The 16,044-nt window shown below is 44.1% G+C and overlaps 1 protein-coding gene across 1 annotated transcript; it reads right to left on the bottom strand.

Moving 5' to 3' along the window:
• Positions 1 to 6,091: 6,091 nt before the first annotated feature.
• On the bottom strand, positions 6,092 to 7,777 carry LOC120643960 (putative clathrin assembly protein At1g33340). The gene has a single exon (XM_039920479.1). It carries the CDS (start codon positions 7,509 to 7,511, stop codon positions 6,303 to 6,305), a length of 1,209 nt encoding a protein of 402 aa, XP_039776413.1. The 5' UTR covers positions 7,512 to 7,777; the 3' UTR covers positions 6,092 to 6,302.
• Positions 7,778 to 16,044: the final 8,267 nt, after the last annotated feature.

The following is a 16,044-nucleotide window of genomic DNA, read 5'->3' as shown; positions in this document are numbered from 1 at the left end:
TTTAGCTTAAAAGTTTGTATTATTTTTTCTAAGTGAGATCCCATTTTGAAAAAAATAGTACAGATATTTGAACTAAAAAGAGTGTTGGAGCGCACCTATAGGGTGACCGAATTGCACCCCTATCCAACAGCATCGTTGTAGCGAAAATGGCCTCTCATGCCATATTTCAATATAATATTTTGGCGATTGATGACACATACAACACTTGGACTAATATATGTGTTAAGATGATCATTATCAGACTTATAGGTCCAAGGGATGAAAAGATACAAAATCCCGAAGAAATCAGGTCGAAAGGACCAAGACAGAGGTAATTTGCACTCACCGGTTAAACCGACGTGAGGCAAATTACATACACCTGTGCAATGAGTTCAGAGAAGACTCAGTCAACAGAGTGCACCGGATGAACCGACGATGGGAAAAATGATGGCGTCGGTGCAATGGACCCAGAAGCTGAGGCTAGAGTTTAGTGTCGGTTGAACCGACGATGCCTGAAGACAAGCGTCGGTGCAGTTGTCCAGAGACTCCGTTTTTGGGGGTTTTCTGAGCTTACATACACCGGTTAAACCGACGATGAATTCAAGAGCGTCGGTGCAATTGATCAAGTAGCCGTTGGAGCAGTAACGGCTAGTTGCTGGGAAAATGCACTCACCGGTTAAACCGGCGATGATGATTTTCCTGAGCGTCGGATTAACCGATGCTAAGGAAATCTGTCAGCTTTTCTTAACGTCTAGTTTTGGAGGGTTGGGCTATATATATCCCACCCCACGGCTCATTTGGTGTGTGCTGGAGTTGCCGAAGAGATAGAGAAGTCCACTACACTTGAAGAACACCTCCAACCACCATAGAGCTTCATTGTACATCATATAAGCTTAAGCACTCTTGCGAGAGTAAGCTTAGTGCTTGTAATAGGGATTAGTTCTTGCGAGAGCTCCCTTGAGAGAAGTCTTGCTGCGGCAAGCAATCATTGTAATCGTCGTGTGACCCTCCGACTTGGTGTGGAGCGGCAACGACACTTTGTGCGGGGAAGGAGACCCCTCTTGGTGAGAAGCTCCGATAGTGAAGACGGTGACGTTGGTGACGCTTTGAGAGAGACGGTGGCGGTGGCCTTGTCTTGGTGACTTGGCGCCACTTAGCCTTTGCTTGCCGAAAGCCTTGGTGGCGAACGCAAGACGGTGATCAAGCGAAGAGACTCGGCATCACACTTATTCTTGTTGGACAAGTGGCCGTGGACGTAGGGAGGGACTTGGTGTCCTAACCGAACCACGTTAAATCGTGTGTCTTGGTGTCTTCACGGGAGTTTGCATATTCTCTCCCTTACCTCTTTATTTACCATATTACGTTTCCGCATTTACTCTATCTTGCGTGCCTTTACTTTCTTAGTTAGTTTGATTAGGATTGGCTATAGGTTGCAAGTCTTTTGGGGTAAGTAGAGAGTAGTATAGATAAACCTTAGTCATAACTAGCATGTAGTTTATCTTATGCAAGTAGTTTGAGCCCTAGGTTGGAAAGCGAATTAGTGACTCTATTCACCCCCTCCCCCTCTAGGGTCGGACACCCCGGTGATCCTTACAATCGTGAAATGACTCTTTTTTTTAATTATCTGGATAAAGGATCTATAGCCTGAAATTGCGTTATCTCAACTTCTCATGTGTCATGCTTAACCACCTTCTGGTCTCCAAACCACTCGAGTCACTTTCCTTCTGAATCAAATTATCAATCTATTTATAAAAAGTTGAAACAATTAAAACACTTTCTCACTAAGTTTGGGCCCGCCATACCCCTCACGGAGGCTCGACTTGTCAGTCCAAAAAGTTTGACGAAAGAGAGGGGGAGATTGGTTTCGTCAATGTTTCCCACCAAAATCTTAATACTTTTTATACCAGCAATTTCCTATACCCACACCCCTTATATCCACGTATTAATTTCCTTTAGCACATACTTTTACTTTCTTTTTCACATACATTCATCTATAATTCACGTCATTATTTATTTTGGAAGGATAATAATTGACATCATTATTTTCGATAGAAAAAGAAAGATGTGTATTATTTTTGGAAGGAAAATAAATAACATCATTGCTTGATGAAAGAAAAATTAAATACGTGCCTGTGGCACGTACATCTCCGCTATCTGCTAGTAAGGAAAAATAGTTATGATTTTTTGAATACGAGACTGTCAAGATGTCTCAATATTAACCCAAAATCCAAGAGGTGCCTCCTATCTGTGTTGACCATTTCAATTAGCCTAGTTTGGCACACCACACATGAACACAAATTGCCAAAAACACATGAAAAAAAGTTAGCACAACCCTTGTTATTTCTATTCCAGTTTTCTTTTCTCTTTCCTAGCGAATGATTAGGTATTTTTCTTTTAAAAAATAACAAGGGTTGTACTAATGTTTCTCCATCTAACTCAACAATTTCAACCTACACGTGCAACATTTTGAAACATGACCTGCTCAACAAGATTTCCCTTCTTAAATAAAAAATATTCCAGCTTTAAAAGAAAAAAGTTCCAGCTTAAATAAAAACAATTCAATCTTTCTACAAGAACAATGTTCCACCTTTATAAGAAAAATTTGAGCATGAATAAAATTAGCTGAATGAAATTTAATCATGCAGCAAACAATATCTCATCGAGTTCGATGGTAAAATCCAAGCTTTTATTCAAGAACCGCTAGCGCAGCATTGACTTGAGTACACATAGTTGGAACAATTTAATAGAAAACTTTATTTAATATATGATGTCATCACCCAAACAGAGTGTAAACTAGACCATAGATGTTTGACATATGGAAAACACATTTCAAATTACGGTCAAATTAAATTGTTGTTGAAGTCAGCAAGGAATAAATTTTCACCAGATTTGTCATGAGTTATCTGTATGACGTATTATTGTGAGCTCAACTTCTTTTATTCTATTCGAAGTTTTCTTTCCTCTTTCCTAGCAAATGATTAGGTGTTATTCTATTAAAAAATAACAACAGTTGTACTATTATTTCTCCATCTAACTCAACAATTTGAACATACACATGCAACATTTTAAAACATGTTCTGCTCAACAAGCTTTCCTTTCTTAAATAAAAAATAATCCAGCTTTGAAAGAAAGAAGTTTCAGTTTCAATAAAAATATTACATCTTTCTACAAGAAAAATTTTCCAACTTTATAAGAAGAATTTCAGCATCTATAACAAATGTCATAGATTCATTGACACATTGTTCTTGGAAGATATATCATATTTTCATACATTGTGACTTATACAAAGCAAAACTTAGGTCACATAAAGATATTGATTTTACAACAATTGTATCAAAATTATTTTTATCTGACTCCAACTTTTCAGCATACAAGTTTAACACATATTTAAAAATATTCAACCAATAAAAAATATTTCACCTTAGGTTTCAACTTAACTAAAAAATCAAACATTCTAGCAACAGTTCAACATCTAGCTTGTCTATATGAACTAGTAGAGCAAGCCCCTTGTTTTCAAACCAGTCTGTCACCTTCACCTCCTCAGGAGAGATCGCATCCTTCAAAAATGATGAGTTACTGTGAAGCAAACCACCATCACCACTTCTCTAAAAATAGATGAACCAAAATTTGATCATGCAGCATGGGGTTGGATGGTAAAATCCCAGCCTTTGTTCAAGAACCGCTAGCGCAACACGGACCTATGTACACATAGTTGGAGCAACTTACTTGAAAACTGAAATTAGTATATGATCTCATTCCCCAAACAGTGTAAACTTTCTTAGATGTTTGACATATGGAAAACACATGTCAAATTATAGTCAAATTGTCAAAGTCCACTAGGAATAAATTTTCACCAGATTTGTGGTGAGTTATATGTATGATGTATTATTGTTCTAGTGCAACAAACAAGTACAGTGGAGAAAAGATTTTTCACACATATGTAATTGTAGTTCTGCACATTTACTTTTGGGGGCTTTGGCGTTCTTGCTCCTATTTTGAAGTGAAATGATGATTTTGCCTCTATTTTTTGACTTGTGCAAATTTACCCCTACTTTTTCAAAAAGAAAGAAGTGTTTGCCCTGTTCTTTAAAAGCGAGTTAAGGGTGTTAAAATTTCTATGAAAAGACCAATTTGATCTTGCGGATTTGCCCCTACTATTGTTTGAATTTGGTGATTTTACCCTTGTTTTGAATAGGAGAACATTTTGACCGATTAAAATGAATTTTCTCAAGTAAATTTAAACCAGATTTTTACAACTTTCAAACATGACCAAATTTTGGTAGCAACATGCCACAACATGAATTTAATTAAGTTCAAGTGCACCAAACTCCTTGTCGTTTCTCCTCTTCCTGCACCCCCTTCCCCTCCATGTTCCACTTGCTCTTGCTCCTACCCTTGCATTATCTCTGTGATTTAACCTACAAATCACAACACTGAATATAAAGTTAGCTGAATCTCTCTAGAGGTCATATCTAATTCGCCCTATAAACCGATTTCAATCCACGCGATTTCAATCTTAGCACTGAATTTACCTTGTTTCTTCCATGCGCACCGTGTCTACTGCAAGTTGTTGAGGTCACGATTGTGGCGATGTTGAGGACTGCTTGCACAAAAGAAAAGCTAAAAAGGGGTGGATGTAAGCAAAGGCTGTGCCACAGATAGTTGGTGTGGGCAAATCAGGAAGCCTGGAGGAACCACCATTGCGAAATGCTCACCTCTGTTTCTCTCGCATCCCTTCATGGGCTTATCTTACTGGTGTTGCTGCTGAGCCATCCGCGCCACACAGATGGTCACCTAGGCCGCGCCGGGTCACCGCGCCCCCATGTTGGGCACCTGTGCGATCTCCCGCCCCCGCCTACTGGTGCCGCCGCTGTCGCCTGTTGCAGGACCGCCTCGACTGTTACAAGAGAGGGAGGTCTGGAATGTGACTTTGGGGATAAGCGAGTAGAGAATATTTGGATAGGGTTAAGGGTACCACGGTCTTTTCAAATTAATTTGAGTTTTTCTCCAATTTATTTTTATTCTTTTAATATCCATCCAACTAACAGTGTCAAAAGAGGGGGTAAATGGTCTGTTTTGAAAAAAGCGGGGGTAAAATCTCACAAGTCAAAAAAATGAGAGCAAAATAACCATTTGAGATCCAAATTGGGGGGGGGGGGGGTAAATTCCCTTACTTTTTCTAGAAAAATAATAACTGGCCATTACAAAAGAGATAGAAAGATTAGTGAATATATAATACATTTTTATTTGCATATTTGTAAAGATAAATTTTATTTAAAACTCGTAAGTGATACATGACAAAATACCACTCATTTCTACAAAAGTAGTACACAGCAAGAAAAAGCAGTTAAATAACAAAAAAACATATGTGTGTTTAGTTGCAATAGGTTTATGTTTTCATTTCTTTGCTTGAGTCCAAACAAAAGTAAATTGACCACCCCAACAGCCGGATAGATCAAGAGCTGAGCACAGCTGACTTGGTAAGGGCTTTAGTGAGAGATTCTGTCTACCTAGATTCTAGTCCTTGACTCGATCAACACGGTGCCCACCTTTCATTCCCTGAAATAAAATTCTAGGTGGAAAATAGTACATGCACCTCCAACTTGTACTCAATTTTTTTTAACAAGAAACTGAGTAGACCCAAATGGCCAAATCAGTCAGAACAGCTAAAACATGCATCACTCCTACTCACTTACAAACCTTTAATTTTACGGCGCCTAGATTATTGGAACTTGAATTAGCGATAACAAACCACAGGTCTAAACATTTAGACATGATCAAGAACCACTGCTAGGCTCTGCTTTGTTGGGGCAGGCCAGGCAAAGAGTTCAAGTGAATTGAAGCAAGTTTGAGATAGTAAGTTATAAGAAAAAAAAACTTGCTTAATTCTTGTACCCTAAGCATTACTTCCTGCCAATCTTGAGAGTTTTTATGGAGTAACAACATTCACTTGCAACACCCCTTCAATTAACTAAGCATGTGAAATGAAACAAGAAGAAGAATGTATAGGTAATAATATGTCAAAAGTACATAAGCAAGCTACATAAAAGTGACAATGAGGTAGCTACCATGCATAAAAGCCAAAGGTCAGAGAGGCCGAAAAAATCAATGAGATGAAAGATAATAAACACAGAGAAGAATTATTATTACTTGGCTTATTCTCAGCTGAATGAAGACACAAATCCCTTCAAATAAATAATTAACCTTCCACACAACAAGATGAACAAGAGAGAGGAGAAATCGAGACGGCCCAATCCGGAGCACCCAAAATTAACACACTTTGGAACAATAAGTTGCAAGAACTCCTACGATAGCTTGCTTGGCTAGCTTTTTGGCTCAGGAGACCAGGAGTGATCGTCACCGGGTATCAGCTTTTCATCTTCCTCGAACTCAACCCAGACCGTGCTGATCGTCGTCTCCATCTTGCGCGCAAACGGCGAACCACCGCCGTCGCCGGCCTCCGCCTCCGCCTGCGGCTCTGCTTCCTGGCCGTCGTCTTCTTCCGGGATCGGCATGGGGAGCATCATCTCCACCGCGGCGGCCTGCGCCGGCGTGACGACCCTGACGAGAGGGTACTCGAGGCTCTTGCTCGCGCTGCTCCTCTTGCACTTGTGGTAGAACTCCTTGAGGTCCGGCGTCTGGGTGCACGCCTTCTTGAGTATCTCGTGCGCCGAGACCCTCAGCGGCTTGCTCAGCCCGGCGAGGCTCCTCGACCGCAGCAGCACGGCGTCGAGGCCCTCCGTGAAGGCGTCGTAGACCTTGAAGCTCTCCCGGAGCACAATGCCGAAGGCCGACCGGGCGGCGGCGCAGGCGCTGGTGTTGTTGTCCGGCAGCAGCTGGATGGCGAGGTCGAGCAGCTTCTGGCACATGGCGAGCTTGAACAGGAGCGTCTCGGCGTCGGCGTCGTGGGAGGAGGAGGAGGAGGAGGGCGGGGGTGGGGGCTTGCCGCCGCCGTCGTGGTTGGGCGGCGGCCGCGCGGGCTCCAGGTTGCCGGCCTGGTTGATCACCCACTGCATGCGCTCCTCGAGGTAGGCCGAGTAGCCGTGGACGAAGGCGCAGGCGCCCGTGGCGACCGCCGCGCCGGCGCCGAAGTAGGAGGTGCCGGCGGCGAGCGGGGAGCAGCTGCAGCGTGGCGCGTCGACGCGGAGGTCGCGGGACGCCCAGAGGCCGCGGAGGTCCTGCTCGAAGTAGCGGTCGCCGGCGCGGAGGAGGCGGTGGACGAGGAGCAGCGAGCGGAGCGCGGCGGCCGGGGCGCGCGCGGCCTCGAGGCGCGCCGTGATGCGGCGGGAGAGGAAGGTGATGGCGCCCGGCGCGTTGGAGACGAGGAAGAGGATCTCGTGGACGTGGCGGTCGTCGCCGCCGGCACCCCCGCCCCCGGTGCACCGCTCCACGGCCGCCTCGATGTCGGCGAGGAGAGCCCGGTCAGGGACTGCGGCGGCCGAGGAGGCCGCCTTGGCGGTAGACGCTGTGCCCGCGGCGTGGTCCATGAGTGACCCGATGGCTGCCCAAATCTTGCCCTTGAACACCTTCATGCCTTATATGCCCTCGTGTCAGGAGGAGAGTAGAGAGAGAGGGAGGAGATGAAGAGAGAGATGGTGCATGAGAGTTATAGCTAGCTCGATCTTGTGCATGCAGTCACCTGTAAGTGGGCCTAGAGAGAGAAGGATGAGCTAGCTATAGATATGGCTGCTATGACCATGGTCGCATGAGAGTGTCATCTTCACAAGAAATTCTTGAGAGCAGCCTCGCTGGCTCGCTCTGAGAGTGAGCACATCAACAAGCAGTCCACTATTAGCCTTATGACTTGTGAAAAGGGGTAGCAAGAGGAAAGCGAGCTCCCACTAGCTATATGAATGAGAGAGAGAGAGAAATTATATTCGGAGGTCAACTCTTGGGTGGAGGAATCAAATGCCTTTGGAATCACTACCGGACTCACCATATTTACCGTGTGCCGGATACACACGGCAAAGCCCGCACTACCGGAAAATCGAAAGTCGCCGTGTGCCCGATAGTTCGCCGTGTGCTTTCTATCGGGCACACGACGAAGCCATACTTCGCCGTGTGCTTTTTCTGGCACACGGCGAAGTAATGGTTCGCCGTGTGCTTTTTAGTGGCACACGGCGAAGTCATGCTTCACCGTGTGCTTAATATTTGGCACACGGCGAAGTAATAGTTCGCCGTGTGTTTTTTTAGCACACGGCAATGCAATAATTTTTTTGTCCGTGTATGACGGCCTTTACGAGGAGGTTGCGGCATTAGGCTTTGCCGTGTGCCATGAAAAGGCACACGGCGAAGGCTTGGCTTCACCGTGTGCCTTTTGAAGGCACACAGCAAAGCGGACAACAAAAAATCATCCTCTGCCCTCCAAATTTTTTTCCCAATCCACAAGCAACATGTTGTAATCCGTGTTAAAATTTGGAACATGTTTGTATTTATTTGCTATATTTAACTAACTAATTACATTTCAAGCAATTTTTTTAAATAAGTCAAATTTGAACTGCAAGTGGTTCAAATAGTAGATCAAAATGAGTGAAAAAATGATATTCATGTTATTTAGCCCAATTTAAGGCCATACCCATGAAATCCAAAGAAATTTTGAACAACTTGACCAGGAAAAACGATCACGACCGTGTGTCTGAATGATTTTAAAATTCTAAAAAATGCAAATCAAGTCTAAAAAATATGAGATTTGTGAACAACTCATGATATCATATGTGGAGGTTGTGGTAAAAAATTTAGTGAGTTTTGGAATTTTTTCACGTATGATGCTTACAAACGGAAACATCTCCGAAGAAGAATCATAGAGTTTAGAAGGATGCGGTTAGTTTTGGAGTGGAAGTGATGGTCAAATTTGGTTTTGACTTCGAACTTTTTTCTAAAGGCAATACACAATATATAGTGCAATTACAAAAACTTTAGTATTTTTTCAAACTATTTGATAATTATAATATATCAAATGCAATTACAGGAATTTCATTGATGTAGAAATGTTTGCCGTGTGTTTTTTTTTATTGGCACACGGCAAACAAGTGTCTCTTGACTATGGCCCGTCGTTCTCGAGATCGGACGGCCCAGATTCGCCGGCTCTTCGTATAAATCCCCCCAACCCTTCCAAACCCTACCGCCCCACTCGTCCCGCCGCACCGCACGCCCTCCTCCCGCATCCGCCGCCCCCCCCTCTCTCAGATCCGCCGCCGCCACTCCTCTCTCAGATCCGCCGCCACCGCTCCTCTCCTCTCCCTCCCCTCCCTTCTCTCCCGTGCAGCCAGTGCAGCGGCGAGCCGGCCTCCGTCGGCCCTCTCCCTCACCTCACACGGCTCCTCTCCTCCCCCCTCTGCTTGCCCCTCGCCGGTGATTGACCGGTGAGGAGGGGCGGCGGCCGCGGCCGCGGCCTCCTCCTCATCCTCAGATCCGGTGACGGAGGCGAGCGGCGGCCGGCCTCCTCCTCCCAGCGACGGCGCACGGCGGGTCTGCCTCCTTCTCCCACGACGGCGCACGGCGGGGCTGCTTCCTCCTCCATGACGGCGCACGGCGGACGGAACAGCGGAGGTGAAGGATCCGGCGCCCCTCCAGATCTGGCGCGGGGGCCTCCGGCGGCGGCTTCTTCTCCCTCCATCCGGCGGCGGTTCCCCTGCCTCTCGTCTCTCCGGCGGCGGCACCAGGGGTGCGGCCGGCGGTGGGGGCAGCTGGTTGATTTTTTTATTTTTTTAAAATTGTTTGCCATGCGTCTGATTTGGCTCACGGCGAAGCCGTCCACCCCGCCGTTCCCTGCCGTTTCTTCTTTTTTTTTTCGCCGTGTGTCGTCAAAAACGCACGGTGAAGCCTTTGTCGTGTGCCCGATAAAGGGCACACGGCAAAGAGCGTGTTTGCCATCTGGCCGGTCGCCGTCGGGTCTTCGCCGTGGGCGCCCGACGGTGAACCCTTTTGACGTGTGCTTTGAGCCTTTTGCCGTGTGTCTTTGGCACACGGCAAAGACCCAGACTCCGGTAGTGCCGGATTGTACACGGCAAAGGCTTTGCCGTGTGTTGCACCCGGCAATCCGCTCACGGCAAACGCCGGCCGACAAAGCTGGCTTTTGCCGTGGGCCTTTTTTCGTGCACTCAGTAAAAGAGTTTGCCGTGTGCTGAACTGGCACTCAGCAAATATTTTTGGAAAACATTAAAAAAAAACTCTCGGCCCCACTGGCGGGCCATCGCTGCCGCCACCAGCTCGCTGCCCGCCGCCGGAGCTCCACACCGCTGCCCGCACCAGCCCTGCTGTTGCCGCCTCGCCGACTGCCTCAGCCCGCCGCCCCGCCGCACGTTCGCCATGCAGAGGACGGCACGGGCGCCACTGCCTCGGCCCGCCGCCCCACCGCGCACCTTCGCGTCGTCCCCCGCCATCGCCCCGCAAAGCCGCCGCTGGAGGAGGCCGTGCCGGGCTGGATCCTCCCACGCTACTGCCAAATCCGGCCCCGCCGGTCCACGCTTGAGGCCCCGCCGGTCGCACGCCGCCACCGCCGCCGCTCGAGGTCGCGGATCCAGTCCCCGTCGGTCCGGCGCGGACCGGCGGGGGCGGATCCACCCCGCCGCGCGCCTTCGCGGCGTCCCCCGCCGTCGACCCGCAATGCCGCCGCCGGAGGTGGCCGCGCCGGGCTGGATCCGCCAATGCTACCGCCGGATCCGGCCCCACCGGTTCACGCTCGAGGTCGAGCGCCGCCGATGCCGCTGGCGGCCACCGCCAGCTGGCGCTTGAGGCCGCGCCGTTGCCGGGGCCGGCCGGTGCTGGTGGCCGCCGCCGGGAGGGAGAGAGAGAGTGTGTGTGGGAGAGATGAGGGAGGGAGAGAGAGTGTGTGTGGGAGAGATGAGGGAGGGAGAGAGAGTGCGGGAGAGAGAGATGAAGGAGGAAGAGAGATAAGGCGCCAGTCTTATCCGAACGGATGGAGAATTTTTGCCGTGTGTCTAGATCCAGCACACACGGCAAAGAGTTTTTTTTGCCGTGTTCCTCTGGAGGCACACGGCAAACACATATTTAAAAAAATTCTATTTTATGAACTAATTCAATTTCAAAAGTTTTTATTATAAAAATTGATTGAATGAACATTAAAAATACTTTGCAAAAGACACTAAACAATTCATGTTTGATGATTCTTTGAAAAAACTATTATTTCATGTAGTTATAGCTCAATTTAAATGTATATCAAATGATATAGTTTAACTGCAAAAAAAATTAAAATTAAGAAACGGATCCGAAAAATTACCAAAATTTGGCATTAAGTAATCTAAGTTGTGTATTGCATAAACAAAAAGTTGTAAACTGAAAACCTAATTCGGCCGTCACTTTAACTCAAAATCTGAACAATTCCTTCTCGACTCTATGGATCTTCTCCGAATATGTTTCGATCTGTAAAGAGCATACATCAAACTTGTGTGAAACCTTTCCAATTTTTTACCATAGACTCAGCACATGAAATTATGATACCATGACAAATTTTATGATTTTTAGACTTCACATGTTATTTATAGAATTTTAAAATGATTCAGACTCATGTTCTCGGGCATGGTTCGGGAAAAAGATGTTCGATATTGCCTTCCATTTTATGGATACGGCTTCAGATTGGACTCAATAACATGAATATGATTTTTTGATGGATTTTACTCCGTTATTCAAATCATTTGCAGTTCAAATTGTTTAATAAAATTAAATGACTAAATATATCAAATAGACTAAAAAAATACCAGATATTAATATAAAGTACCATATACAATATGTGTATGTCTAAAAAAGTTGGGAGTGTGGAACCACTTTTTTTTAAAAAAACTTTGCCGTGTGCTAGGGCTCAGACACACGGCAAACAAAAAACACTTGGTAAAATTTTTGTTTTGCCGAGTGCAACCGTTTGCCGTGTGCTTTCCCTTGTGGCACACGGCAAATACCTTCTTTGCCGTGTGCTCATATTTTGCCAAGTGTTTGTTTTCCTGCACTCGGCAAATGGCTCTTTTGCCGTGTGCCCAAGAGGAGACTCACGGCAAAGTCTTCCGCTCACGGCAATTTGAAAATTTCCGGTAGTGAATGAGGTGCTTCACGCATCAAAGGCTTCTTCCATTGGCATTTGGACAGGAGGTTTGACTCAAACAGCAAGAGTTTTTTTTAGTATTAGCCTCATATGGATTCCTGCACATCAACATCAAACAAGGAGCTTTTTGAGAGGAATGTAGGATTTGGAACTAATTAAAGGTGAACCACAGTTGAAACCCCACACACTGGAGTAGAGCACCTGTCCCAATAGGAACAAGTCACACCATACATATATTCGGCTCTCCTAGCTATACATAGGTGAAGGATAATGTTAGATTTGCTTTACACTCACATATATAATTGACACAAGAGAATGGAGGGTATGTAGCATGCTTTCGAACTGCTCATGGCGCATAGTTTAACCAAGGCGTTGATGTTGCTGCACCGATGCACTTTGTAGGACAAAGTGTGTCACCGGATGCATGGGCAAATCGGATTGCGAAAAGTGTAAGTCGGACAATTTCATCGAAAAGATTATTTCAATGGGAAGGAAAAATTGATGGTGCCTGATTCCTACCCATTTGAAACAACTCAACCCCACATATATTCTCCTTGTGTAATATTGGATGTGATAGCGCCATTACGGTGCGGTTAAAGTAGCTAGGAGAAATGGTTAAAGAACTACAATTTCTCTTTTTGTTGGAACAAATAGAAGAAGGAATAATTCAACAGTTCCGACATTGTGCAATTTGTAAGTACACTTGCACTGAACTAAGGGCTTTCTTTTTTTCATGAATCAACTAGATTAATTTTGAGCTAGTTAATTATTCACAAAGAAATATCGTGCGCGCGCGCGTGTAGTGACATTTTAATAACACCACTTGCTTCAGTCCACCAACCATGCTTTCTTATTCACAGAAGGATCAATCACATCAGTTGGTATTAACATCATTGAGATTTTGAATCTACATGTCCAAATGAGCCAAGTGTTCCAGTTCTACAAACTTTGTAGTTTAGTTTCAAAACAGAAACATGACAAAGTTTCTGATCTGTTGATTACTTCCTCTTCTAGTGGTGGGTCATTGTTCAGACATGGCAAAGTCATCTCCTTGCATGCACCATTGCACAAAGAACATTCCATTGGAGAGAGCAGAGGAAAGTGAAAAGGCCATACTAGACAAGACTAAAGGCAAAGGAAGCGTCTCTATTTGTTCTAATTGTTAACTTGCCCATTAGTGGAAGACACAGTGAACTTGAAATTTCTGTGCTAGATGTTATTCTTTCCTGGCCTTTGCCATAGTTTGACAAATTCAACAGAAAAGTGTAGGTAAATAAAAACAATGCCAAGGGGGCAAGGCACAACCTTCATGTGGTGCATGCAACACTATCTCAGAATCTTCAGAGATTACAATAGGTGCAATTTGACGTCTGCTTTGCTACAGCATCAGATTCAAATACATTAAAAAGAAAGTAGTTTGTCAATTAATTAATCATCATTAGATTGAGAAAAATATGTTCCAATAATTGAAGATAAAATGTATAAAATAGAGATGGGTCCCAAGTGTGTGGCAATACACACGTAAAGCATCCACCATACTTTTTATAAAAAAAAAAGAAAAGTCAAATGGAGCTAGGGATTCTGTTTTGCCGACATACATTTTCTGTATTGTTGTGATTCTTGAATTGTATTTTCTTTAATAAATACAAATGATTAGATGATTCTAGTGAATTAAATTTGCACTCTCTCCAGAGAAAAAGAGTGTTGTTTGGGGTGAATTTCTAAATTATTTTTGCAATATCTTTGCACATATTTGCAATAGGCAAAAAGTTAAGATGCGAAGACTAGTGTTGAATGTACTTTCATAAAGGTATACCAAATTTTACAAATTCATAATTATTCCAATTGGTGCTCACAGATGTACCTTTTTATGGACCACATTAGTGTTTTTTTTTTAACAAATACGCATGAGAGCCGTGCATCTTTGTATAAGAGAAGTATCAAAGTTTGAATACAACACAGGACACACCACACAACACAAGGGTTATTACACAACACTTACAACCAAAACACACAAGCAGGGCTAGCCATCTAAGTCACAATTAAACGGCAAAGAGGCAACCGAGATTTGCAGCACCCGCAGCTACCCAATTGTCTCCCTCCTGCTTGGTGGCTTGATCACGTTAGTGTCAAAGTTGCCCATATTTGTGGTGCAAGTAATGCATTGATAACTTGTTTAACATTCCATTTGATCATATTAAGTCATAACACACTATTTTGTGACATTATTAGTTATTACACCTGACTTGTTTGTGCAAACAAAATGATTACAAATTCGAAGCTTTGTTGGAACGTAACTTGGCTCTAGGGATACAATTGCGTTAGTTCATTTTCCTTCCATTTCCCATGATTTGCGATCAAAATTAGCTGAATTGCAAGAGGTTCGGGTTTGATCTAGTGACCAAGAGAAATCAAAATTAGCATCACTACTTGTCTTTGTTATTAAGATGAGGATGAACGGGACAAGATAAAATAATTATCCTGTTCTCTTTCTTAAAAATGTGAAATTAGCTTATGCTTTGGAAATCTAATAAGAAAGACTAGTATGTGCTGTTGATACTGGCAGTTTTGTCTAGGTTTCTACCTTCTCTTGAAACAATTGCACTTACTAATAATTTTTTTGTTAATTTTTAGATGGTATAACCTTGGATTCGAATTTAGATTGAAGAAAACAGTCCTCAATATGAAATTTGATATGAGAATACTACTAGCTACTATCCCAAAATCCTAGTCATCCTAGAAATTTTAGCACAGATTAAAATAACCATGTTTGCCTCTATTTATTATTCATATTTAACACTAATTGATTTTTATATGTGTATGCACTTTCTAAATAGGGTAAAGTGACTTTTTTTTAAACAATTTTTCAATCCTAGAATGACTTGCAGAGGGAGTACTTCGCAAAAATCTCGTTTCTGCCAGCAACCCAAAAATGATCTCGTTTATGCTTATTTGAATTTAATTTCTGACCAGACACTAGCAAACATCGAAATATGATGAATGGACATTTGAGAGATGTAAAAGAAGAAAATGAATGAGTTGGTAAAAAATAGCAAAATGAATGCCTAATTTACTGCAAATGCTTAACAAAAAGTTTTATCCATCATTGTCTTTTTAGACAAATGAAGCTTTTATGATCTCAGACACAACTATATACATCAAGGTGAGACAATCTCTGCAAGGCCGTTCCCGGCTTTTACAAAGTTATTAGGACACACATACATACTAGCTTCTATCACTATCGCGGAGCTGCAAAGATGCGGAACTCCTGCGAATGCGCAAGGACATCAACTACACCGTCCAAGCCTGAAGAAGCTGCCGTGGCATCCGAGCTGCGACGCCACTTGAATCATAATATCTAACCGCCAAATACCCTATACCCCATTGTTGTCGCCAGGATTTGGCACGCCAGGGAGCGAGAAGAAGAACAAAAATCAGGAAAGGCGCTGAAGCAGACCGCAGAAAGAATAGGGATAAACTTGGACAAGTCAAAAAGGCGAGGTTGGCGGAGTGGAAGATAAAGCTTTGTTTGATAGGCTGCGGACTGGACAGGGACATGAACACATCAGAAAACCAAAAAAGCAGAGGAGCCCGGGAAAGCAGACCGCGATCGATGCAGATATGCTTGTAAACTACACAGGGCATCCGATCCGATGCAGTCCTCCCTACCTTGCCCATCTGCATGTTGTGTTCCATTGACAAGCTGCAGCACTGCCAAAAGTCAAACCCCCACTACACTGTGGTTTACACCATTGACCACTCATAAGCTGCCTCAGAAAAAGTATGCAAAGCTATGCTGCTGGATGGAAAGACGATGCTGCAATTACTGAAATTGAGCCAACGGGTTCATATGATCAGCAGACAAATCTATGAATCTTTCAAAAAACAAACAAATCTATGGAGAATAATTGGGCATACCACCTTGGAGCATTGTAACTGGACGAGATTTTGGAGATACATAAAAAAACTTGGTAAGCCAGCTGAGGAGTTTCATGTGTTGCTTTTGCGAG

The sequence above is a fragment of the Panicum virgatum genome, chromosome 8K, assembly GCF_016808335.1.
Source record: "Panicum virgatum strain AP13 chromosome 8K, P.virgatum_v5, whole genome shotgun sequence".
Lineage (NCBI taxonomy): Eukaryota > Viridiplantae > Streptophyta > Magnoliopsida > Poales > Poaceae > Panicum > Panicum virgatum.
Note: the sequence above shows the minus strand (reverse complement) of the source record. Positions and strands in the feature narration are given on the sequence as shown.